At 40.3% G+C, this 25,848-nt stretch overlaps 1 protein-coding gene across 3 annotated transcripts in view; it reads right to left on the reverse strand.

Moving 5' to 3' along the window:
• Positions 1–25,848, reverse strand: part of PIK3C2G (phosphatidylinositol-4-phosphate 3-kinase catalytic subunit type 2 gamma) — a 310,696-nt gene that overhangs the window by 8,656 nt on the left and 276,192 nt on the right. For all 3 annotated transcript variants that reach the window (XM_075440297.1, XM_075440305.1, XM_075440313.1), the window contains 3 exons: positions 24,573–24,648; positions 17,035–17,129; positions 576–701 (listed from right to left, as the gene is read on the reverse strand). In XM_075440297.1, coding sequence (XP_075296412.1) covers positions 576–701; positions 17,035–17,129; positions 24,573–24,648 — 297 coding nt within the window. The remainder of the gene's footprint in view (positions 1–575; positions 702–17,034; positions 17,130–24,572; positions 24,649–25,848) is intronic.

A 25,848-nucleotide genomic window follows, 5' to 3' on the forward strand; every position in this document is an offset into this window, starting at 1 on the left:
TGCCACTTCCCATTCTGTAGTAAATGTTTCTGTAGACAAATGTTTCTTTTCACCCCAGGGGCGTAAGCACTTCAGCAGCGTGTGAAATAATTATATACGGCTGTGAACTGCTAGCACTTTGACATATAAAGAACTTGGCTATTTATTGTTGAGTTATCATTTCGGACAGTGACAAGCAATTTGGGTGTCTATTCTCAAAAATGAATTTGAACAACAGCATCCATTCAATTAGTACTTTTTATCTTATTGTACAAATCTGCATTCAAAACAGCCTAGGTTTTGGCACAATGATGCTTGGTCTCCTTTGGCTAATGTAACTGTGGTTATGGTGTAAGACAGAGCAGTGTGAACAACCCAACCGCCTTCCTGAGGAGAGAGACATACAGAGACTGTTTCACTTCTGAGAAAGATGCAAAGAAGATTGTCCCCATTTGTGGTTCAGCTTATGATATGTTCCTTCTTTTTGATGGTACTCATTGCAAGAGCTCTAAATGCTGTACTGTTCTTTTATTTCAAGAGTGGGCAAAGAAAATCAGTCAAGTATGAAATGGTGGAAGAAAGTGAATGGTACTCACAATTTCATTGTAAGTAGGGTCAGAGGTTTTTGGAGCTGTTCTTGTTTTCCTTCGACTGACCTCATAAGGATCCGGCAGAAGATAAAATTCAGCGTGTGCACTTGGGGCAGAGCCATCTGGGAGGCGCTGAAAAACAAAACGGTCATAAATATGAATGTCCATGTTCTAGCAACAAAACCAAATAAAATTTGGACTTTAAGCAGACACAGAAACATGTTATATTTGTATTCTCTTGGCTAAATAGGAGTGCTAGTGCAGTAAAACAACAGGAATTCTTAGAAATCAGCTTAATACTGAACCAGGAAAACAGAAATGAAAGAATACAAGAACAAGGTAAAATTGCCTGTCTTTAATATTTTACGTTCTGATGGAAAAACCCCTAAGCCTCAATCTACTTTAACTCAGCTTAATCTGATACAAAGTCTAGCTCTTCCATTTTCAAGAGCTATGCATAGAAATTGGATTATAGCCAGTAAGCTCCTATTAATTTTAACCCCTAAACTGCAGTGCTGATGCTGGGGAGCACTGATCGTTTCTAAGGGTGTTTCATAAAGCATACTACTAGAGAAGAGCCAGGAGCATTTCCTGCAGCAATATGGGCAGAACAGGATTCTTTTAATAACAGTCTTCCCAATCTCTCCCAACACACAGCTGCAAATTCTCTTTATTTTTCCAGTTCAGATTACTTAACAATATTCCAGATATTCCATTTTATGGTAGCTACTCGAGATCACAGCCAATCTATTAACCAGGCTCAGTCAGAAGTTAATGCTGGTGGGTGGAGGGATTTTTGGTAACTTCTGAATAGCTGTAAGGTTATTCCTAATACAACATTACAGTTACTCATAAAACACACTGGTAGTGTGAGAGACTGCAAAAGAACACACAAGAAGCATAATCATGAAAAACTATGGAACGGGTATCTTGCCATCGCGTGTCACCTTGTGCTTAGCTTATAATTAAGCAGAAACCTTTGTGCTAGTAACACAGTATACAATCAGAAAGCACAAAATGGGGCATATCAAAATATCACTAATTTTAATTGCATCATCAGCATTTTAGGCAGGAAGCTTGCCTGACAGCTCACAGACAATCCAGTGACAGGATGCAAATGAAAATGCAGTCAAAAAAAAGAAATCTTAAAATGTTCTTAACTGATGAACCCAGAGCATTACACAGGCAGTTGCATTTATATTTCCCACTGTAATTTTACCTGGCTCAGAATAAAGTTGTTTCTCAGATTTTGATTATTCACAGTATGTGTCAAGAAACATGGGGCTTCCTACAGGCATTATCAACAACATATCCTTGCGACAGGAGAAACTGCTGGTGTCCTAGCAATAAATAACTTCTCTATCGGGAAGAAAAGCTGTGCTTGTGTGTGTGAGCAACCAGCTCCTGCACAACAAATCTCTGGGTTTTGTTATCTGAAATGATCCTTCAAGGCAAATGATGTGCTCAACTGCCAAGCTTATTATTGCTGTCATTAACACTAGACAGCATCAAAGCATGCACAACTCAAATCATTACATATTGTCAGCACTATGTGAACGATTAATGTTACTATTGCTAAGCTCCCCAAAGTACATCTGATTCAAAATATACACAGGATTTAGATAGATGGGGTTCAACGGCCAAAATACGAACGGTATTAAATCGCAGTGAAACTAACAGGTATTTTTCTAGGACAGAGTACCATATTTTTAAAACAGGATTTATAATTTACACTGTCCACTTGAAAGCCCATCTCTATTGATCTAGGACTACACTAAAACTTCAGATAAGGATTACAAATAACAGTAAATTGAACAGTCTCTTAAAATCAGGAAGGAGAAAGAAAATGTAGCCTTAAATACCAGCCCAAGCAACCAGGATCCTAACTGTAATCAAGCTCTTCCCAATGAATAGATAAGAATCACTGTAACTTGGAGGTCAACAGATATTAGTTGTTTCAGTCAAAAAAAAGGGAATATGATTAAAAAAAAAAGAGGGGGTCATTCCTGAAGCAGACCTTATCAGCTCAACTGCTGAGGCCCAGCACAATGATCTTCACTATCTCAAGCACAGAAATACAGTACTGGGAGAGTTCTGTAAAATGTCAGGCTCTATAAATCGTCCCAGCAGTGTCTTGCCTAAGCAGGGACCATGTCAGAGCGAATTTTGAAAGCTGAGGTCAGAGGCAGCTGCAAAGGGCACCGGGCTGAGGACCCCAGATGGCAGGTAACTGGCTGCAAAGGTAACGGAGGGGACAGAGGACGGCTGCATCCCTACTGTTCCACTTGCCTTGGAGCTGCCCGGATAGGACCAGGTGTCGTCACCTGTGCTGTGCCCCACTGCACACCCCCTGACAACAACGGCACAGCTCGCGGCAGCATCGTCTGCGTTTGGAACAGGCTCAGTCTGACACTCACCTGCCGGGGAAAGAATCCAGGCTGACTGCCCTGCAGTTGTTTAACAGGACCAGGGTATCCAGAAGTGCGTGCGATGAATAAAGTCGGACAAAATTGTCACTATGCCTTTCAGCTGCTCCTTGTACCCTGCTAGCAGTGTTGGCACATTATCTAGCCTTCAGCCAACTAACCCTCCCCCATCAGCCAACTCCTCCCAAAATCTAAGGATGGCATTTCACAGTAGTGCTGTGGCCATACAAAACGTGGACAGAAAACTGCTTCCTCACTGTCCCTTTGAACATAGCAAAATACGTGTTGAAAGAGGTGAGTGGGAGGAAAGGGTCAAGAGAGAAAATCAAAAAAAGAGAATATTTTAGCGATTCAGAGAAGAAAACCCAAGGCAGAGCAGTTGCTCTAGGATCTTTCAGAACTAAAACAAAGCCACTTTTCATGAATAGTAGCAATCAGCAGCCAGTGTTCAAGGTAATTTAAACTGCAGCCACCTGAATTCCAACTAGAGATCTCTGTTACGGTTGTTGGGAGTTGGGTTTTTTTCACCCTTGCTCTACAGATGACATTTTCCCACTTCATCTTCTGTTGCCGAGGAAAGGCAAACAAGCCCCTCTGAAATCCACAACTGTCCCCAATCTCAATCTGCAGTGGCACCGTTATGCCATCAAGCAATCAAAAAGCTTCAGCTGAGCGCTCTTCAGGCCAGATCACATCTCCTGCTTCTCAACTGCCCTCCCCATATGGCACACTGCATCTAACAAGGGTCTCTAACCTACAAAAGGTTCTGCCCCTCTACACACTAATCATTCAAAACTACAGATTAAGAGCAGGTGTAAATCAGCCATGGCTTTACAAGCTCAGCTCTTAGGATTCTCTTTGGACTGGCACAACAGTTGAATCTTCTCTTGGGAAGAGGCTGCTTCACCGAGGGATTTCTTGAGATGAGGCTTGCAACGGCCATGGAAGGAGCTGTACTTTGCTAGACCCTCCCCAGCAGGGACAAAGAGAGATCTTGGCAGTTTGACAATCATAGAGTGAAAACAAGAGCGGGATTAACACGGCTGAAATCTCTTTTAAAATCTAAAGTAGGTGAAATTTGAAGTAAACTGTTTTATTAAGACAACTGACACGGCAGGCAAAAATCCAAAGCTTTTGAGCAAATTAGTCCTTTCTCAGACTTTCATACAGGAGTTGAGCGTTCTGTCAAATAAAGAAGAATGGGCAAAATATCAGAATTTTTTTTTCTTTCTGAACATTATGCCTTCTGTCATATTACAGTGTCAGACTTAGTGAGCAAAACCCCTAGATTGTCCTTTCCCTTCTAACTCCGGCTGCATGGGCACGTTTATAAACTTAGGTAAACATGAAGAGTATCTGACCTAAATGGCAGTCTCATTTGCACCACAGAATATCTGTTCTGGTGGGTCTGTTATAAACACAGAGTAAGGTTCCTAGCAGGCTTATGAGTAATTCTGAAACACAGCAAAACCCCCTTTTGTTATTATTAATGGATCAAAAACCACTGATTACTGTTCATAGGCCAGGCCAGAAGGAAAATCAAAGGGTACCCTGGGAATGCCATTTTGCACTTGAAGTCTCTGCAAAACCTTTATAGCTTGAAAGTACTTGTGATCAAGCAAACAGAAAAAAATGAAGTTTTAGATTGAATTCTATTTATGTTCAATTATGTAGTCATTTCATTAATCCAAAAATAAAGGAAGTTTACTTCCTTTAGAAGAACTTACTCCCAATTTAAATTAATGTCTTAAATCTTTGATTGTGTATCCTTGTGAATAAATTCAAGCTATAAAAATCTGTAAAGGCTGAAAAGGTATAAACCCAAGTTCCCAACAACAATGCCACAGCTCTCCTTGCTATGCCTATGGACAAAAAAACCCCAGTGATTTTGATCTGCCAATAAAAAAAATTGAGTTTAATTTAGAAGATGACTCCCTGTGCTTTCTTCAAATACAAACAAGCCACAACTGAACAATTTTCTCTGAGAATGACCTGCTTACTTAACCTTGATAATGACTGATTTTTTAAGGAACTCAGTTACAAGCGCCTGCATATATGTTTAAAAAAGCAGTTTATTTTTGAAATGTTATTTTCTTCTGAAGTCAGGCAGAAGGTGACAAAAATATTTAAGGATGAGGGGGAGCAAGGGAGAGGAAATACTTCTCTCCACATCTGTAATTCAATACTGAAAAGCTAATACAGACATGTATCTTTTATGGCTGTGTTCCATTTTTCAGTCCAATCTTATTTTCCAAACTCGAAAAAGTATTGATATTTACTTACAGAAACCAACACAGATAGGTTATGTCCTGTGTAATTTAATTTTAAATATACTATCTGTAGCTGGGAAATAAGGGATGAAATTAAATTAATTTTTCCACAAGAATTACATTATCCTAATGACTTTTCTCCCTTGATCATTACTAACCATCCACAACTCTTCTTAAGGACGGATACTTTGTTAGCATTACAAAAGGTCTACTTCAAAAATCACCATATACCAAACCATGCAATTTAGCAGTCAATATGAATATTGGGCCCTCCTCATACGAATTTTAAGGAAAGTTTCATGATTTTTAAAAAATGCACTTTAGGGATAATTTATCGTAAAGCGTTTTAAAATTCACCTCTACCTAAGCGACGTCAGATTTTCCTTTTAGGTGACTATTGCCTCAAATTTAAATCATGTCATTAGTTTCTCTTTGTGTTAGACATGCAGATATTTTTCCACCTTTTGTCCTAGAGCGAAACAGATTGATGGCTCCTGAACATTTGATAGTTCCAGCTGCTGTTCTTTTTTTCCCATTTTTCATTTTCAACCATCTTGACAAAATCAAAAAAAGATCAAAGGCAACTTGTATTAACTAATGCCACCTTTCCTGCTCTATAAATAACTTCCTTTCTTCCCCCCAGATTAATTTCCTGGACATTTTCAAATCTCAATTGCTTTCTTCCCCTTCTTCAACGAAAAAAAGAAACCCAGGCTTTAGACAGGCTCCCATTTCAGCTACTGGCCCTAAGTTAAAAAAAAACCAAACAAACCCAAAAAACATTCACTTTGTCCGGTAGCTCTAACTCATAGTTTTCCAACCCTCTACCTTCACCCTGTATTTTTCTCTTACATGCACTGCTGTGAGAATTTATCTTCTACGTAGTGAAGAAAGGACTACAAAATATTCCTTGATGTTTGAGATATCCTTACATCATTAAAAATCACATCACTATAGCAATTGCTTAGAAAAAACCTTCACAGCTAGAAAGCAAAATGTTTATATATTAAGTGTAGACATGAGGCAGATTTGATGATTATCCAGTAAAGGAGGAGTAGAAAAAAATTCACAGGAGAAATCAGCCTTGCACCCTAGTAACCTGTATAAATTACTAGCTGACTCTCGACTAAATTAAAGCTAGTAAGAAATGTGAAAAAGTCATCACTCCTGCAACACTGTCTTTTACTTTCTCTGAGTCCCTGTGTAACTTAGCAGAGAAAAACTAAACCCTCTCTTTATAAGCTGCAGCTTAATTAACAAATTCAGCCTCTGCCTTAGAAAAAGATTATGTCCTTTGGGCTAATTCTAAATTTAAATAGCTACGAAATTAATCAGCACTAAGACAATGATATTACAAAGCAGAAGGTTCCTTCAGAAATAGATTAATAAGATATATAAACCTTTAGAACAAACGGGATTGCTGTGTGAAAGGGCAGCTGTGTTGTTATTTCATAGACCCTAAGGTGGGACTGAAGACCCCTCCTTGTCTTTCCTTTGAGCTCTGCACATCCCAAAACACTAACACCGCTTTTCTACTCTGCTACAAAGCTTTCACTTTTCCTGCCACAAAATATTTTCAATTTACTTCAAAGAAAATCCAAAATAAAATCACATTTGCAGTAATTAAATCATAATTACAGAAGAAGATAATCCACTATATCGCTATGGTGCACCCTGCACTCTATGCTACTGGCAAGACAAAACAGAAAAGCAATCGGCCAAGAGTGATTGCACAAATAAGGTATTTTTTTTTCTAAACAACTGCTTTTTTCACCTAAAATTTGAAAATATTTAACTGCTGCTCTGCCAGATAAGTTTTGTTTTACTGTATTTTCTGATCCCAGTTTTTTCTCCCACTTTTCTGTGACCAGCTTCATTCCTATTCCTAACTTCTTTCCTACCCCATGCATTCATCCAGGTACGTACATAAACTGTGACAGAGGACACTGACACGGAATTCAATGTCAAAGAAACAAAAAGAGAAATTCAGTTTATCTCAATTTTAATGCAGGAAAACAAAAAGATACGCTGTTTCAGAACAACAGGGAAGTTCTGGAAAGTATTTTTCGAGCAGGAATTTTCTACCTTTCAGAAATCTGGCAGTTATCAGTGGAGGAAGCCTCCGGATCGTTTTTTCATTTACTATGACAAAAATGCAGGGGTGCTCTAGCTGTGTTCTTTTAATCTCCAAATGCGGTTGACGCACTTTGTGCAGTCCGATACCTTCACCATCCTCATCAACCTGCCTGTTCTGCAGGCAGCTTGCCAGGACACCAACTGGGCAAACACTGCCCAATGTGGGTGCTGTCAACCCAAGGCTAAACAGTGCCTTTGTTGCTGTAGATTAATCCAGCCCTTTCTCTCTCATGAGATACCAGGCTTTTTGGGAAAAAAAATGTGCAGGTTTACTGGTTCGGCTTTGCTTGTAGTAGAGTAGCAAGGACTTGTGCAGTCTAACCATTCCTAAAAGACGGTATGCTGCATTCCTAACGGGGAGAACTATGCTGGCAAAAATAGGGCCTAGAGCTGTCCTGAGTCACGAAATCTCTGCAGAGTGGACCAGGCAACACTCTCCAAGGTGTTCTGGCTGTCAGACGGGAAAAACTAACCCTCAGTCACTGAGACGGAAGGAAAGCGTTGCAGCTAATGCCCTGCGACGAGCACACCGGTCCTGGGCAAAATGTCTAGACATTGACCTATCCTGGTGCAAACGTGAGGTAGGTATGTAAGTTCCCAGCAAAGCCTAAGCAGATCTCTCTAATGCTGTCAAGAAGGGAGGCCAGCAAGAGATTCAACTCATCATATTGTGGGCATCTCCTGGCTTGGCTTGGCTAAATTGCCCACACGTTGTTGTCTGGCACCACTCGAGACACACAAGATGCTTAAGATATCTGCATAAACTGTCAGACATGCCATGGGCCTTACCTGAGCCCCTCCTCTTCTGCAGTGCCAGCTGAAGGCCAAATAGGACATGTTAGGTCATCTCCTATATGTTTAGGAAAATTAACTGGGACTTAAGTCTCCACTGATCAAAATGAAAGCTAGGCATCTAGACTAGGATCCAGTTTCTAAAATACTGCTTCCTCATGTCACCTCAGAAGACAAAAGGCGTGTATGCAGTTGGAAATATGAGATAGGCCTTAAGGCAGACTGGCACCATTCTGGAGTGGTCACTGGAGGTCAGGCACGGTATTTCATGGTATTCAGAACAGCCATGATCAGACAACTGTATTCCATCACATCATCTCTATATGCATCTTAGATTCACACTGAATATCACTCCAATTAGGCCAAGGCACATCGCTAATGAGATTTTTGAAATTAACAAGTATTATATGTCAAATATTTAACAAAAGATTTTTTTTTTTTTTTCTTGTAAGGAAAAAGACAGTTCTGGGAAACAGCCTGGATCCCAAAAGATTCCAGGCTTCCTAAGAACTACGTAAAACGCTTCTCATCTGCTTTAGTCCTTTGAGAGGAAAGCTTATCTAACTCTGCTTAAATTAAGTAAATAAAACACAAGGTGGCTGTGATACCCAGAAGGCCCTAAGGGTTTATCTTCCAAGCCGGTATTTCTACAGAGCTCTGAAACCAGAATCGAACACTTGCAGAAAGGTGAAGAAAGAAACTGAGATCTAGCTCTGACGCCCTGTTTAAAAAGAATAATTTAGTGTCTTGATGATCCAGAAAGACTTGTACGTTAGGACAGACACAGTCCCAAATGAAATGGAGAAAAGGCTGTACAACCACATGACTACAACTGTCAGGTAAACCAGGCTCTTGCCTTCTACTGGCCATCGGCAGCAGCAGACAGGGAGGCTAGAATTCACCTCCAGCTAGTAATGACACAGCTTTGTGTGCATTTTCTGCTGTTTCTGAATTAACAACAAAGAAAGATGTCTTAGAATGGCTGGTGTCCCTTCCCAGCTCACTCCAAGCTTAAGCCTAGCTCCTGAGCTCTGACACTTCTCTAATACTTCACCAATGCTCAGGACTAGATTACTGGGTGCTCCACACAGCACCATGTGGGTATAAAAAAGTTACCAAGGCTGCAAAAATAATATAAAAGGCAAATGCATAAACAGAAGTGCGAACATATTAAACTCCCAGTAAAAGATCTGAGCAAGACTCACATAGAAGTTTTTTTCCAAAAGAGAAGGAGGTGACAAGATGCGTTCTAGATTCCTTAACCACATGCTGCATTGCTATCTTTAAGTCATTCAAACTCTGCTTTTTTTGCATAGATGAAAGAAACCTAGGTTCCATCATGCTTTAAAATTATATTACTCTATGGATAAGCAACTCTGGTGCAGGGCACAGAATGCAGAGCACAGATTTCATGAACAGATCTCTGAAGCTTTTATTCCAGTATTACCACCAAGCCTGTAAAGAAGTTAAATTCCATTGCTTTCAACCCTGTATTATTGTTGTGCTTGGAACATTGAATTTTCAGACATTGAATTTTCAGAACATTGAATTTTTTTATTTAGTTTCAGAGTCTTTGACACTGGCTGAGACAAGACTGATCTTGTATAGACCTTTAGAAACACAGATCCCAGAATTTCTTCTCTCTTGAATCAAGCACAGAGGAGAACAAATACTTAAGACAACATCCCCATTTCACTTCTCTTTTGAAATCACTCAGGATTAACACCATTGCTGCCTGTTAGAGGGCATTAAAGAAAAATAGCTTTTGAGAAAAGAAACACAAGCAAATGCTGCTGTTCTGTTTCTACCTTTTTGTCACATATATATTCTTTTCTCTCCTTGCCTAGGCACAGATAATAAGTGAATATAAAGATGCATGAAGAAACAGTGACTTATCTGTGTCTTCACCCTGCACTACTTTCCTTGTCAGTTTCTTAATTAGTTAAAAGTCTGCATATGCCTGATCCAGACTATTTTTAATTTCTTGAACTGTAGAGAGCTTGCTACGCTTTCCTTTAGATTATTCTACAGCTCGCCATCTTCCTTCGTAAGAATTTCATATATGACGTATGCAATTTCTGCTCCTTAATTACTTCTACTTACTTCTACTTACATTCTTGCTCCATATCCTAAATAATTCCTCTTAAACCTTGCTGTCTTCTTCCTTAAACATTGCACAATTGACTTGTGTCCTTGTTAGTCTGTTCTTAACAATAAATCACTCCTAAAGAATCAATCACTTCCAAGTAACCCTACTGAGAACTGTTCTTTGAACTTGTATTCTAGTTTTAAAGAAACATCCCGAGAGAAATATTTTGCTATCAAAGCCTTCTAAAAATGAACTACTTTCTTTCTGCACCATGACACCAGGATCTGGCCTTTCTCATTGGCAACTCTCATAGCAACCTCATGTCTCACCATTTGCTTGTTTTATCTTCAAATTGCTGTGGGATACAGATCTATACCTCCCTGATGAAATGCTTTTCATTTGTCCAAGCTGGTTGTAGGGCTCTGGAAATTACTTTTATTCTTTGATCTTGCTCTGTCTCCACTATTATTTTTAATGCTTTCTTCATTTGCAACCAGTGGCAAATTTAATTCATGTTCACCTTCATCTCCCAGATCACCTTCATCTCCCAGATCACTCATATTATTAAACAGAGCTCACTGTTTGTTGCTGGTTTTTTTTTTCTTATCCTATTCAATACATATTAGCTGTGTAGGGAATTACTTATGTAAAAAATAGCAGTTAGAACTTAAAGCTGAGGCAGTACTGCCACTGTGACAGATTAAAGGGTTTAACAAGAAATAACAACACAACTTTCTGTACAACGTATTTGTCAAACACCTTTCATAACAAATATGTTGGAATCCAACGGTAATCCTTGTGCAACAACAACAAACCTCATCTCTTCCCAGTTTAAGCTACTGCTAAATAGTAACACCTTTTGTTTATAGGTGTTCGGCTAATTTTCAGTGCAAAAGAGAGAGCTATCTAAGCTAATTTCCATTCATTTTAACAAGCAAAAGCATTTTCTATGAATCTAAAATTAAATCCAAATTCTTTATAAGCTAGAGTTAGTAGAAGAGCTTTCCATTGCTTCTTATTCTGGTTTTCTGTGCCACTCTAGGGAGAACCCCATCTGAATGCGTTACCTCCCTCCATCAGCCAAGCTGCTGAATTCATTCTGTCCCCAACACTTTCCGAATAACTTTTGTTCAGCCCAGAGAGATTTTTTTCCTCTTGTTTTCCATTCTGGATGACTGACCAGGCTTGGCCTACCTATGCAGCTTCTTCCTAATCCCTGTTGGCTGATCCATGGGCCACATTAAAGAAATCAGGATACATGCATAATATTCTGAAAGGATAATGTGGCTTTTTATTCAACTGGCAGGCATTGCATTGCTGGCAGGTAATACATTTTCCATATAAATCTATATAATGATATTCATAAAGTGTAAAAGTTAGTGGGCCCATGAAAGGAAAGATGGGAACCAAATAAAACTGAACAAAAATCCCCACCCCTTGCCCACTTCAAGCTAGAGACCAAACCCGGCAGGCAGCGGAGCACCTACCTGTACTGTACGCGGGAACTTCCCTACAGCCCTGTGCTTGCAGGCTTAGAAATAGGTTTTGCTCCCATGGTTTAGGGAAAGCTTAGCTCTCACCTTTCTTCGCAAAGCATTGAAGCCATCACGTCTCACAAACGTTTTTGGAAGCAATTTGTGCTTGGATGGTGCAGGACATGAAATGGAAAGAGGCTGCATGTCTGTATAAGCCTAAAGCTGATTACTAATTCATCACCCACATATCATCTATCCCAGAATCATAAATCACCAGGAGTGGTACATGACAGCCTCAGAGCTTTTATAAAAGGAAAGCTGGAAGTAGTTTTGGAAAGTACTGTAGGAGTTTATTTTTCTTCCAGCACATTTTCCCCCTGTAAAATCAGTTCTGAATTCATCACCCACACACACTTTCCTGAATTCTAGTAACATTTTACATTTATTGGCATGAAGTTTAGGATAAGCTGGCTTTGTTTCTCCTCCCCAATACTCCTGAGGAGTTATTGTATCCACAAGAAGTAATGGGCAAAAATATTTAGCAGCAAGGACTGGAAGTTCAGCTGCTTATCTAGAAAAACAGGGCATGCCTGAAGTCATGGCAATGAAGTCAGCAGACAAAGCAGACTTCCTTCTGAGCCAACACTGAACCACTGTTTCCTTCTGGATCTGTATTTCTGGAAATATATTATTCAGCCTTTCCTGAACTTCAGAAATGGCTATTTCTTTTGCCTCTGGTGCCTTTCTGAGCAGATGAGCAAGCCCAGCCATGCAGCAGTAGGCAGCCTGGCTGTTTCTGGCTGTGCAGTACTCAGCTAGCCCACAGTCTGCTCTGGGTAAGGTCTGGTATGGTCTTGATACCTATTCTCTGTGTCGGTTAATACAGATGAGTGGAACTGGACTCGAGCATCTCAAACTCAAAACCTACATGTCTTTCAATCTTCATAAATCCATCTCTACAGCTTCTACACAGATCTAGGAGCCTACATTTTTAAGGTAGTCTCTTAGGCTTCCTTCCTAGCACTCCCCATGTCCACCTGCTCCTGTCTGCTGCTGTTTTCCTGGGTATTGTGCTGTCAGGGCTGGACTGGTTTTGCTCTTTCCTACAATGAATCCTTTCACAAGCCAGAACACAACCTCCCCCCAGTTCCTGGATCTTCCTCCTAAGATCACTTAGTGCACTTTGCCACGTACTGCCCTGTTGTGTTTGTAGAAGAGGCCTGCCCTGTCTCATCTCCTCCTGCTGCCACAACCTCCATGACTCAGAGGTCTCTCCATACAACCTCTCTGGTTTTCATCCCTCCACAAAGGTTTCCTTCTAGCTCAGCTTCACTTTATTAAGGCAATATTACCTGTACTGCCTATGCATAAAGTTACCAGTATTGCAGTGTCTGCATTTAAATGGAGCAAGCAATGCCCCTAAAGGCTAACTTACAGTTATATACTATGCATATTTAGAAAACTGCATTTTATTAGCATCATGGCTTTTGTGTCTTTCAAAGCTGGATTTAAAGTTTTCTTCCTCGGCATCATAGTGATGCCATTCAAATCATAAGTAGAAGCACTGAGTCTGATGTGAGTCACCTGACTTACAGAATCTCAGGATTCAAATAAAACTGTGAATTGCTGAGGAAAATCTTGAGACTGAAACATTGTTAGTATCTTATAAATATCTGTTTAACACAACTTGTCTTCATTGTGCACCCACAGTCTTCAACTGCAGACAAACATCTGCAACCAGTCTCACATCTCTCTGTTCAGTTTGTCTGCACGGCTGGTCTAGACGCGAGTATTTTCTCAGTGAAAAAACACAGCTCGTGCTTTACAGGAGGTTAGATTAGATTAATGGTCCTATCCAGCTACAAAATCTATGAGGCTGTTCTTCTCCACTGTTGGTCTTTGAAGCATTTTTGATAGAGTTTTCTTCAAGCAGGACTGGCTTTCGTAACACGTGACTGACATGTTGCTGAGAGGACAAGGCAGGAGACGTTCTGAAGCAGATCTAGGGATGACTGACCCGTACATCTGAAGCAAATGTGGTACATGCGGATGCAGCAGATCAAAAGTGCCTGCACTGGGGAGCCCACGCGTGCACCCACATAAGACAGTCCTCTGGCAGGTCTGCACCAGCACTCTCTCAACTGCTATGGTATTTTTTCTTTAAGACATCCCACACGAATAGGGTTAACTTCATGAAAAAAACCTGCAAAGCTACAGCATTGCACTATTTCGACTTTGTCCTTTAAAAAACTGATGTTACACTTGACACTGGCTATAAACTCCACCATCTCCTTAGGGATTCTCTTGTGCATTTTATATTAATATAGGATTTGCACAGCAGGATCTCGATGTCCTATTAAAACCCTTAGAAGTAAACCCACAGAAATAGTAAATAAAAATTATTTACGTGGATCAAAAGTCTCTATCACAGTTCTTGTCAGTTCTGTGAAGCTACATTTGGGATTAATTTGGCCCACTACAATTATTTTCACATCTGAACACATCATAAAATCTCTATAAAGAGATAAATTAAATGGGGAAGAGCAGCACAAAAATTATTTACTATCAATTATGAAATAAAACAAGTAGCAAAGTAATCTCTGCACAGATGAGCCACTAAAATATAATTAGTGAGACTCTGCAAAAGACTGGATATACCTGAAATAGCTTTAACATGTCTTGAATAAGATATGATCTTGGCATACTTTTAAAATCCCTGTTCAGCTCAACAAAAAAAAAAAGGCAAAGGAAAGGAAAAAGAAAGGAGAGCATGTCAAAGAGATTGATCTATATGACTGGAAAGCTGAGAAGATTATTAATGGGATAAAGAGCCTTTCTGTTATAGGTTACTAGTCTGAAGGCAGTCCAGTACAACAGTACCCCAAAGTACTACTATTTCGTATTTCAGATCAGATGACGATGGATGGATGGCCGGATAGAAGGAAGGAATTGTAAGCCCAGGATTTACAAACATGATTGCCTAAGTTAGGCTGCTAAAACAATGACCTTATTTTCAAGTCGTGAATCATTGCTAGTCTTACTGAATTGGACTCCTACCACTTCTCTGCAAAGTCACTAAAACGGCTTTAAGTCATCTACTTTCAACAGCTAGACAATAACTTAAAGTTGTATTGTCCCTTTCCATAATGAAGTGAACTGAACCCTGGATTTTATTTTTGCTGTACACAGCTATCTATGCTGCAATTTATTTTCATTTAATTAAATGGCTGGAAATTTCTAAGTTAAAGAACACTGTTAGGAGCCATTTCCCTAAAAAAGATGGACACAGGAAGAAAGACTATTTCCGACATCTGCAGCTCTGTCTGTGTGCATCTCCGCATCTCCACATCACCCACCTGAACTTGCAGTAACAACATGAGCATGACAATCATTTAATTATACCCTTCCCACCAACCAGAACTTTACCAGAATTTTATCAACGTCACTTAGCTTTAAAAAGCACAATAGAAAAACTAAAGAGGGTCTTATACGGTATTCTGAAGGCAAAGTTCACATACACTGCACCTGTCAGCAGAGGCTGATCTCACCTGTCAAGGTGGCACATATGAAACAAACGACAAGTCTCTCAGGACAGAGACTTACTGAATGTTATAGACCAAAATGAACATGCTTGAATTGAAAATGAGAAGCTAGAGTGGCCAGCAGAGAATAGCTGGAGCTACGTAAGCCTCATGTGGCTCATGTAACTAATTAAACATTCAGCCTCATTTTATTACTGGCTGGTGCTGACATACGCTCTTCAGTTTGGCCTCGTTTAGGGAGAGCGATTGCACGTGACGGAGACGGAGGCATGTCATGGGTTAACCCGGCAGTTGGACAGTGGGACCCAACTGCCGCTCGCTCACCCCCTCCCTTCCATCCTCAGTGGGATGAGGCGGAGAAGTGGACAAAAGGGGAAAACTGTGGGTTGAGATGAGAGTTTAATAGGACAACAAAGGAAATACTAATACTACTACTAATACTGCTACTGCTAATGATAACAATGAATATGCAAAACAACATATATACAATACAACATTTGTCACCACCCAGTGACCGATTTGCAGACAGTCCCCAAACAGCCATCACGGAACCTGGAAAATTGCTAATATTGCAAACTTTGCAAAACTCCTGAAAAAGACTGAACTCACAGCCAAGAGAGGATTTGAACTCCCAGAAAAAGAGAGAAAGCAGATCCCTGCCCCCCAGCCGACTTGCATTCACAAACTGAACATGATGTCCATGGTCTGGAATATTTCCACTGGCCAGACTGGGCTGGCTGCCTGGCTGTGCTCCCTCTCAGCTCCTGCACACCGGCTCGTCAGTTGAATACGAGAAACTGGAAAAAAGTCCTTGATTTCATAGCAACAACTATTCTTCTCGTACTAAATCCAAACCACAGCAGCTACTGGGAGGAATATTAACCCTATCCCAGCTGAAACCGGGACAAGGCAGCATCAGTGTATGCAATGAGAACCCGCAACATTTAAGAAATGCTTTAATCTCCTAGCTAAACAAAGATAGTGAAGGATGCCTTTGCCACAGCCATTACTTGAGCAACTGACAACTCCAGCGCACATCTAGGTGGCCAAATTCGTTACGAAACAGCAGCCATGCTGCTTCAGCCGAGAGATGGCACACAGCACCAGTCAGACATCTCAGGATATCCTCTTCAGCCCATCCCACCTGTCTTGTTCTGTGGGAGCACTGGCAGCATCCCCCCCTCCTAGTCTGGCTCCAGAAACACACCACATTTATGACTTAGCCCTGTGACAAAGCGCATGTTACAAAGGTGAGCATCACCCCACCAGATAACATTGCTTCTTAAAATACACCACTACTCTCTCTGCCGAGCTCTTCCCTGTTCATCGACCCGGCATGCTGGACTTGAAACAAATGTGTGTATGCATAATCAATCAATAACGCCAGACTGACATTCTACAAACAGTCATCCCGCTGCATGATGCCTTATGTCTGACTGGTATCAAAACGCACCAGCTGAAAGGGCCAAAACAGTCATCAAAATTGGTTTTCTATCTGGCCTGGAAAAGGCCACTACCAGCCATTAAGGAAACCCAGTTTCTGTATCTGTCCCGTACCTGTAATCATACTGAGCAAGCTCGAAGGAAGAAAGCAAGTGTTAGATGATAGAACGGCACTGTCATTATTTTGAATTAAAATCAGTTATCCTAGAAATGGTGTCTGACGATTAATGTTTTCACAGTACTCTGCAAATGCAAGGATTTGTGAGTTATAAATTATGATAAAAATACTCACAATGTTCCTCATGTGTTTCAACATTATTGTTAGACGGGTGTTCTCGTAGGATATGACTAATTGTACTCCAGGCTTATGATCAGTTGACTGAGGACCTAAAAAACGCCAAATGGTTTGATTTTTTAGTTAACAGCTCAGTGGAAATACATCTGTAAAATACTGCTTTACACATGAACTTCTACATAAAAAGAACCTATCACGTGCTTAAATCAGGGATGAAATTAGAAAACACAGTTAAGAAGTGTGACGGAAGAAAGTGGTCTGACATGCAGTGCTTATTTTCTATTCTCTTTATACCTTGACAGTGATTTTTTTTGTTTTCTAATGGCCATCAATTTGAATTTCAGTGGTAAATTTATGCTTGAGTAACAAATAATTGCGGTGGTTTTTTTTGGCAATCATCGATGACTCTAGTCAGTATCATTGCAATTCTTCTGTCTGGTTAAAAACATTGGATTACTTTTTTTTTTTTTAGTTCCCACTAGAAAGCACAATAAAAGAAAAAAAGAACAAGTTTCCAGAACAGTTCCAAACAACTGTTACAGCAACAACATCTATATCTATCAAATATAAATTCTCCCCTCCTCATTCTGTATTTTTCCTGTTCCAGGCTGGTTTTCATGCAACCCACTGCTTTCATAGATTTTTCTACTAAGATGCATTTACAGAGTTTGATTCCATTCCCACTGAGAAAAAACATTTTTCAGTTTCCAAGCAAAACGGATCAGTCATATAACGTGGAAGAAATGACTAAACATTATCCTGTTCGTTCTTTCTGCTGGGGACATCAAGTCGGCTGTCTCCACTGCCCAGAAGGTGTGTTCTTGAAGTTCGAAAAATAACGTGGCTTACCTGCCCCACAGAGAGAGCGGAGAAAATACAGATGGCTTTTACCACAGTACACCAGGTAATGGTGAACACAATCACCTCTCCTCGATATCCACCTGACCTTCTCATTTTGCAGTGTTAAGCCTGAGCAGGGTGCACACAAGCCGTTTTCCATCACTTGGTCTGAGACCCAGGATTGTCTCCACGTGGGCATCATCAGACAGTCCAGACACTGCCTGTGTGAACTAGCCTGGTTTTACTTATGCAAACAGGGCTTCATTTAATTAGACCAAAGCTGTATTACAACCAGTATTAATGTATTAACTATATCTGGAAAAATAAGAACTCAATCCTGCTAACCTAATGACAAAATAGTGATCTCTCATGAGCTGGGCTCTGTTCTGCCCACCTCCCTGTTAAAGGGGTAGCTGACCTTGAGACCTCAGGCAGAAAAGCTCTGCTCCCCTGCACGCACACTGGGATCTGCCACTGACACACCAGCCTTAAACCCACCGCAGGGTGAGGTAACGGCACGAGACAAAACAATACATTTGTAATTAATTCTTTGAAAGGAAACATATCTTTTAAGAAGGAGCAGGAATGAGAAAGGATGATGAGAATGAAAGAACTGCCATCACACATGAGGGTTATGCACTAGCAAGAAAAGGCTTTTTAGAGAGTATCAGGGCTGTTCATCTTCAACAGCAGGCAGGATTCCCACATCTTCCTTTCAGCCTCAGCAGACACCGGTGCACTCTCTGCCGTGCTCTTGCTCTCTCTTTTCCACGTGTGTACCAGAGTTGTAACAGCCAGGGTTGTAAGAGCAAGAAATCAGACTCCCTCTCCTCAGCCTTTACTCTGCTATTCAGCAAAGGGGAAGTTAGAATGAATAAGCCACGCTGGCTGTATTTTTCTGAAGAAACCAAATGTGTAACCTCTGGAGTGAACAGAGGCTAAAATCACCACTAAGCAGACAGAATTACAGTGGTGTCATGTATTATGGACAGCCAGAGAGCTAAGTGCAATTGCCATTTCTCCTAAGGAAAGGAGTTCAGATGAATTAAAAATAACACAGTGTGTACATACAACTGCCATAATACAATTCTTCCAGGCAGCCTGGATATCAACACTTCTGAGTTCCTGAATTTTAGAATATGAATCTGTCTCAAATTTCTTCCCTTTAGAGACTATGAAAATACATTTTTAATCACATCCTAATTAGAGAAGGGCCTGAAGACTCTTGAAGAATTGAAATCTTACAAAGAAATCACTAAGCTGGGACTTAGAAGACTGAGGTGCAGTTCTCCATTTATTATCCTCCCTTCTGAACTTTGACAAATCACTTCACCAGACTGTACCTTCTTTCATTTCATGTTGTATGCAAATAAGGACAGGGAAGGATAGGGGATGGAAACTGCATGAACCAGACAATGCTGACTTTTTTCAGGGTAACAAAAAGCCCACAAAAATAGGTTCTTTCTGCCATCATGCAAAGCCATTTTACCATAGTTGTTTTTAAATTGTGGGTCCTTCTTCCTTTAAGTTGCAAAAGGAAAGGTAGAACCCTAGACCTTTAAATGCAGCATAACACAAGCGGAGTTGTGTTTGAACATAAGGGCACAATTCACTTGTGGGGCTCTGCTGATTTTGTGAATTGGAGTGGGTCATCCTGAGTGGTTTAGCAAGAGCAACAGATTTCAGAGGCTAAATTACATCATTAGAATTCAGTTGAACACCTTGCCTCTCCTCTCCTACGAGTACTAACAGTGCCTTTTTCTGCATCACTGAAGTTTTATAGTGTGAGTGCTTACGTCCAGCCAAGGAATTTCTCTGTGGGATTTGGCATTTTCATTTGGAAAAAAAAAAAATGTAAGTAAGTTTCTAACCAAGCTGAAAATAATGAAAAACATGGGAGGGGAAAAAATGCATTTCTAATTGAGTATGTAAAATGAAGTCTGAAACAGACACTATGGGCATGGCTATTACTTGCTCTTCCGACACAACAAAATGAGCACTAATGGAAAAAATAAAAAAATTAAAAGGAAGGAAAAATAACAGCGTGCAGGGAATCTGATAAACATGGAAGAGACTTCTATTGCTTATATTTCATAATAAAAGACAACTAGTGTCAGCTACACTCAGCTGTTACATTTTAGATTTTTCTACATTCTGCACTAAATCGTAGTCTCTTTGAAGTCTAGGTGATTTTAGCTTCAAATTATAATAAACTACACATACAATAATTACTTCCATTCTATCCAGCTTGGACAGATGGATTTGAGCTCAAGCCCTGCATTTTTAGGAACTGTCATGCTCTACTTGCACTCCATTACAGGCAAAGACCAAATGCTGGTCTGATACAGCACAAAGCTCCGCTGACTTCAGCTGAAGCAAGATTTCCTCTCCAGGGATTGATTCTTTGCTCACTGGTGTCAATGCAAAAGCTGTCAAATACCAAACGAGGACCCTGGAGCGCTTGTAGCGTTTTTCTATACGACTTGTGCCTGTGTGTCCCAGCACTCTGCAGTGGCAGTCAGCTACCAGTCCCCACTGCAGAAACACTCAGACACCGTGCCGGTTTATAATGTCGTTCATCAAGGAACATAAACATTGGAAAACTGTGGGTTCTCTCTTTTTTTTTGAATGACAAAATTAAGGCAATTAGTGTTCAAATTTCTACTGAAGGTGGAATGATCTTCAGAGTAATCAAGTATGTGCACCTTTTCTTTATCTAGATGGTCTTTTCTAGCATGTTTGAGACCTACCAGCTCTATATTCTACAATCTGTGCAATGCTTTCATTAGCAGCATTTTAAAACAAGCTCTGCGTTACGCTTTGCACAATGCATGAGAAACGTAAACAGCGAGGAAGATGCTACACAGAAGACTGACAAAATCAATAGGGAAACTATAATTTAATAATACATTGCATTTCACACATGGACTGCAAAACAATGTGAAAGCACTAATTAATTAAGCATCACAGCACTACTGCTTCTGCACCTTAGAACTTTCTTCTTGGTGACAGCCTGTGTTGACACCTGGCACCAATGGGTACTGGAACCTGTTTGGTTTCCCCAGGCCAGGGTTGAATGCCCCAAGCCAAACAGCTGCCTGCGTTAGCTACAGCTTGGGCTTGTGAGCCTCCAATGTGCCCAACTTCAGACACTCAGCTGTAAATACACTAACTGACTATCTCACTGATTTTGTCCCACAAGCCAACAAGAGGTGCTTACGCCCAGCAAAACAGCCTAAATTCAACTAAAGTAGGAATGCAACTTGTGGTAAAAGCTTTACATCGAGAATGAGCAACCACAGCAGATCGAAACCCTACGTAACGCGAGCAAAACAGCCTACTCTCCTCATGGACTATCACTGGGGACTGCGATTCTGCTTGGAGAGGCACACCGTGTGACAGCCTTTTTGGAAAGCTTGGATTTTCCTTCAGAAGGACACAGAAGCAGCTTCTCTACTGCACTAAATGGAGAGCAACCTTTGAAGTGTGTGGAGCACTACTCAAAGATGCCAGAACCAGACCTGGGTTGTGCACTGCTATAACCAACAGCGAAGACTTCACAATTTCATAACTTTGGCAAAACAGTCTGAATTATTAATATTTTCAGGAGATATAAATTCAAGAGAAGAAAAATAAAGATCAATATAAAAATGATTCTGATAGATTTTTTCTTTTTTTTTAAAGGGTCTTTATAAAAGTTTGTCTGTGAAATCATTCCTGATATCTGCTCTCACTCCCTTGTAGTAAGCTCTGTATAATGACATGCTGACAATATTCAGTATAATTCAGAATTAACTCCACTGGGAGTACTGAATCAGTATCCACGTCAAAGTAAATTTAGCACTGATTTTTAATCTCTTCATTGCTAGGAGCACAGTACAAATTCATAAATTTTAATTTTTATTTTACTTTGGTAAGTGTAATTACCTACAACATTTGTAAATCAAAGAACTGTAAGAGGAAGACGCTGTCTTGATCAAAATTCATAACCTGCTTCTATTGGGCATTCATTTTATTTTATATTGATTCTAACTAATGATTTGCTTGCATAAAGGCTGAGAAAGAAATCACCAGATTCATGGAAAGCTACAGCCCATATTAAAACTGAGTTATTCTTCAAAAGAGGCAAAAATTAAGGCCCTTATAAGCTCATAAAGCAATGAAAGCTGTGAGGCGAAGGATGTGTTCTTTTCCTGGAAATTGCCTCTCTCCTGCAGGCTCAGTGAACTTAATTCCTGCCCCAGACTGACCATGGCATTACTACAGGGCTTACTTTCAGACCAAGAGTGTTTCAGGGCACCCTCCGCCAACAAAAGCCTCCAAGGCCACTGTGCTCTTCCCAGCATTTCTTGTTTACTACGTGGCAGCTTGGCATGATCAGCCACCTACTGCCTTAGCTGGACTTGTGTCTTCTCCTCCTCACAGGACAGATGATAATAGGGTGCAGAATGCCACGAAGCAAAGATCTAAGTGAGCTAGCTAGGGTATGGCAGCAGCCTAGCTCCAACAACCAGGGGCAAAGCATTGACTAACATATATGAAAATAATTTTTCAGGTCGGTAATTACCACGCACATGGCTGCTCTTCCTCTGACAGCTGAGCTGGCTCATTTACAGCGATGCTCACCTTCTTCCCCAGCGCACCGCAGTCAGCTGTCGACCAGGTGCATTCCCTTCCTCGCTGACCTGCAGTGGTGCCATACCCAGAGCAACTCCATCCATTATTCTTGTTCTCTGTTTTCACAGAGTCTAAATTCACTGGGTCCTGATTTGGACTTTGTGTGCTACTGGTATGCTATCAATAAGTAAGAGCAATGAATTTTCTAGGCCAAAGGGTGGTGTTTTTTTGGTTTTTTTTTCAGGGTTTTTTTTCAGTTTTTTTTTTTCTGTTTTTTTTTTTTTTTTTTTTTTTGTTTATTTTTTGTTTTTGTTTTTGTTTTTGTTTTTTTTCCTCCTGTGTTGAACAAAGGTTTTGTCCTGAGTCTAGAACTGAAGTGTCCAAACTTTAAAAGGCAGAGTTCCCGAGCAGGAAAAAAATAATTCCTCTGTAACCACACTGCTTGAGGCCAGAGACACATTAATCTCCCCTGACCAGGTTGTGACCTTCACCTCTGCTAACTGTATAGTGAACCAGCAAATTGGGTTACCTGCCACATAGCTTTCATCAAACACCCACTAAACACAATCTTACCTCTGTTTCTTTAGTCTTTTCTCTGATTTTGATGTCCTTGACAACAAAAATAAAGGGCTTACCCTTCAGACTATACTGGCTGGGGACACCACTGTAGGAATTGTGAGGCTGTGATTTATTTCTCAACTTTATTACAGACTCAGTTCATCCTTTTGCATAAGACTTTTACTCCCATATTCTCTGTAATAATTAGGCACCTAAATACAAGTGAAATGTTCAAACCTCACTAAAGACTTTGGACTTTAACTCCCTTATGCCTCAGCTCACTCGTACATGTCTGCATCTTTGGTTAAAGAGTCTACAGGGAGAGGCAGCCCACAGAACCAGACTAGATTTTACGTTTCAACTCTGGTTTGGATTTTCTGTGACAAGATTTAGCCTTGTATATTCCTAAGACCTAGGACATCCTTGCATTATCTCTTCATTCCTTTGTAAAAGTTAGAGAAACCATTATTAATTTCCAATAGTCATAATGGATTTAACATGCTAATAGCATGCCCTAATCAAATAAACTCTACACAGGGGGAATCTTCCAAAGGCTGAGAAGCCAGAATGGGATTTATTTTGTTCTGATGGATTAAAAAAAATGGTCCCAGCAAAAGAGATAATGAAGCCCCTGTCTGCAGAGAGATTAAATTAACTTAATGGACATGCAAACTAAATATGCAGGGATATTTGCACTCCTTTCTGAAACACAGATAACTGGTGATCTTGGAAACTATCCTATCACTTGGAGCACATAACAACCAGCTGAACTGTTGTGGTGCAGAGTGCAGCTGCAGGCATCTTTATGAGATTTTATTTTGCCTAAAAACTGACTACAGAAGATAAATTTTCAGTGCAGAACTAGTGCAGTGGAAGACAATAAACATCCACAGTTTACATTTTATGGTTTATGCTTTGGCTCTTAATGCTGTAATGCCAGAGATTAGATTAAATTAGGTGCTGGACAGAAGAGGGAAATAGCTTAAGTATTTAGATAGGCTAAGGGAACAGTGCAGAATCTCATTTAGCAAGAAGTGAATTACCACTACCATTAATAATGTATGCCTAGGCATTAACATAATGTTCTGTTATTTACCCACTCCACTCATTGTGAAAACGACTTTAGAAGTCATCCCTGATTTTCTTTGCTTGTCCATGCACACATTGTGCTTTGTCATGACACAGATCCTCTCGTCCAGATTGTTCTCTGAAGATTTTGTTTTGTAAAACAAGAAACCTGCCACAGTTTGTGTAAATACACTTCTACTTTGCATATAGGTATGTTTATTCAAAAAAAAATGAAGCAAAGCTGAGCCGAATATGTCTAAATGAAAGAAAGCTGCAGGTCACATTAGTAACACATTTTCAGAGACTTTGAGAAATCAGGAAATATTTGTTGGTATCTTTAAATCTTCAAAACCAAGCCACCTAAACACTGTAGACTTACCTTTGCATTATTATATATCACATTATTAAAGAGGCCCTTCTTAGAAAACAAAAAAGATTGGCAATCCACATACCTAAGGTCACAGACGATGGATCTTCTGCCAAGGTATTTTTGGACCAATTCAGGAAGAAGCTGAGTACAAGCTCATTCTGAAAGAAAATAAAAATACTTTATGGAATATCCTATGTCGTGCTCTGCTCTTTAAATTACTCCCCTCCGAGCAGATTGCTGGTAGGTTTCTAATGTATGTGTTAGAGTTAGCAATACAGGGGAGCCTTTCCCCTCTGACCACGGGCGAGGACCCCAAGGAATGATTCCTATGCAGGCACTGGGAAGACAACGGTGCCCCTTACCACTGGCTCAGGGCTGCTGCATCGGTGCCCACCTGTCTCCTTTCTGCCCACACACTTCCAAAAAGCAACAGGCCACGTGGGCCATAGATTCGCATTCGTACTTGATCTCCAGTGTCTTGAGATATGTATTAGCAGCTGCAACTACTTTTAGAGAGCAGCCCAGCTGTGAAACAAATGCGGGAGAACATCTTTACTGCGTATGGTGTAGTCAGCATGAAATTTGCCCTTGGCGCAGGATGGGCCTCAAGCATCTGACCTAATGTGTGCCTCCCCAAGGCTCAGATATTGCGCACACCTCCCTCACATGGCGACCTAATGGACACTCACACTGAAAAGCTCCATACAGAGTTAACTCCTACCAGAAACCAACGGGGAGTGAAAGGGATGATCATATGTTGCCATCCTGTTTAAAAGAGTAATCCACCTTCTGTACTGCACTATAACTTTTATTTTTATGTACTGACCTGTGCTGCTCTAGTGAACATATATAACAGGTAGTTACATTCAGATGCAGAGAATTGAAACAATAAACCAAGCCCCCATATTTGAGTATTGTGCAAAGCAATAAAAATGTGAATTCTGAAATGGACTCTTATGATTCTGAATCAAAGGTGGACAGTAATTGCATTTTATTAGCTTTTTCATAAAGCCGTATTTCAGAATGGCCACTTTTCAGGACGGTTGGAATTGCTACACACATACTGATGTTACTTGGACTGACACAGTAATGAATGGGTAGAACAAGAGACTTTTCAGATTCTAGCATTAAAATGTCACCATTGTCTTTTTCCAGGGCATGGAAAATAATGTTTCTCTTATCGGCAAGAGGTACTTCATGTAGCATTTGTCTTGTTTCAGTCTGACAAGATGTGGTATGATTTGTGCAAGGAAAAAAGAAAAAGAAGAGTTTAGTGACAAACGCGGCTAGTGAGGAGTTAACGTGGTTACAGCAGACAGAGGAACAAGATGTGCATGTTCAGCATAGAGATAAGATAC

The sequence above is a fragment of the Opisthocomus hoazin genome, chromosome 1 (assembly GCF_030867145.1).
Source record: "Opisthocomus hoazin isolate bOpiHoa1 chromosome 1, bOpiHoa1.hap1, whole genome shotgun sequence".
Taxonomy (NCBI): Eukaryota; Metazoa; Chordata; class Aves; order Opisthocomiformes; family Opisthocomidae; genus Opisthocomus; species Opisthocomus hoazin.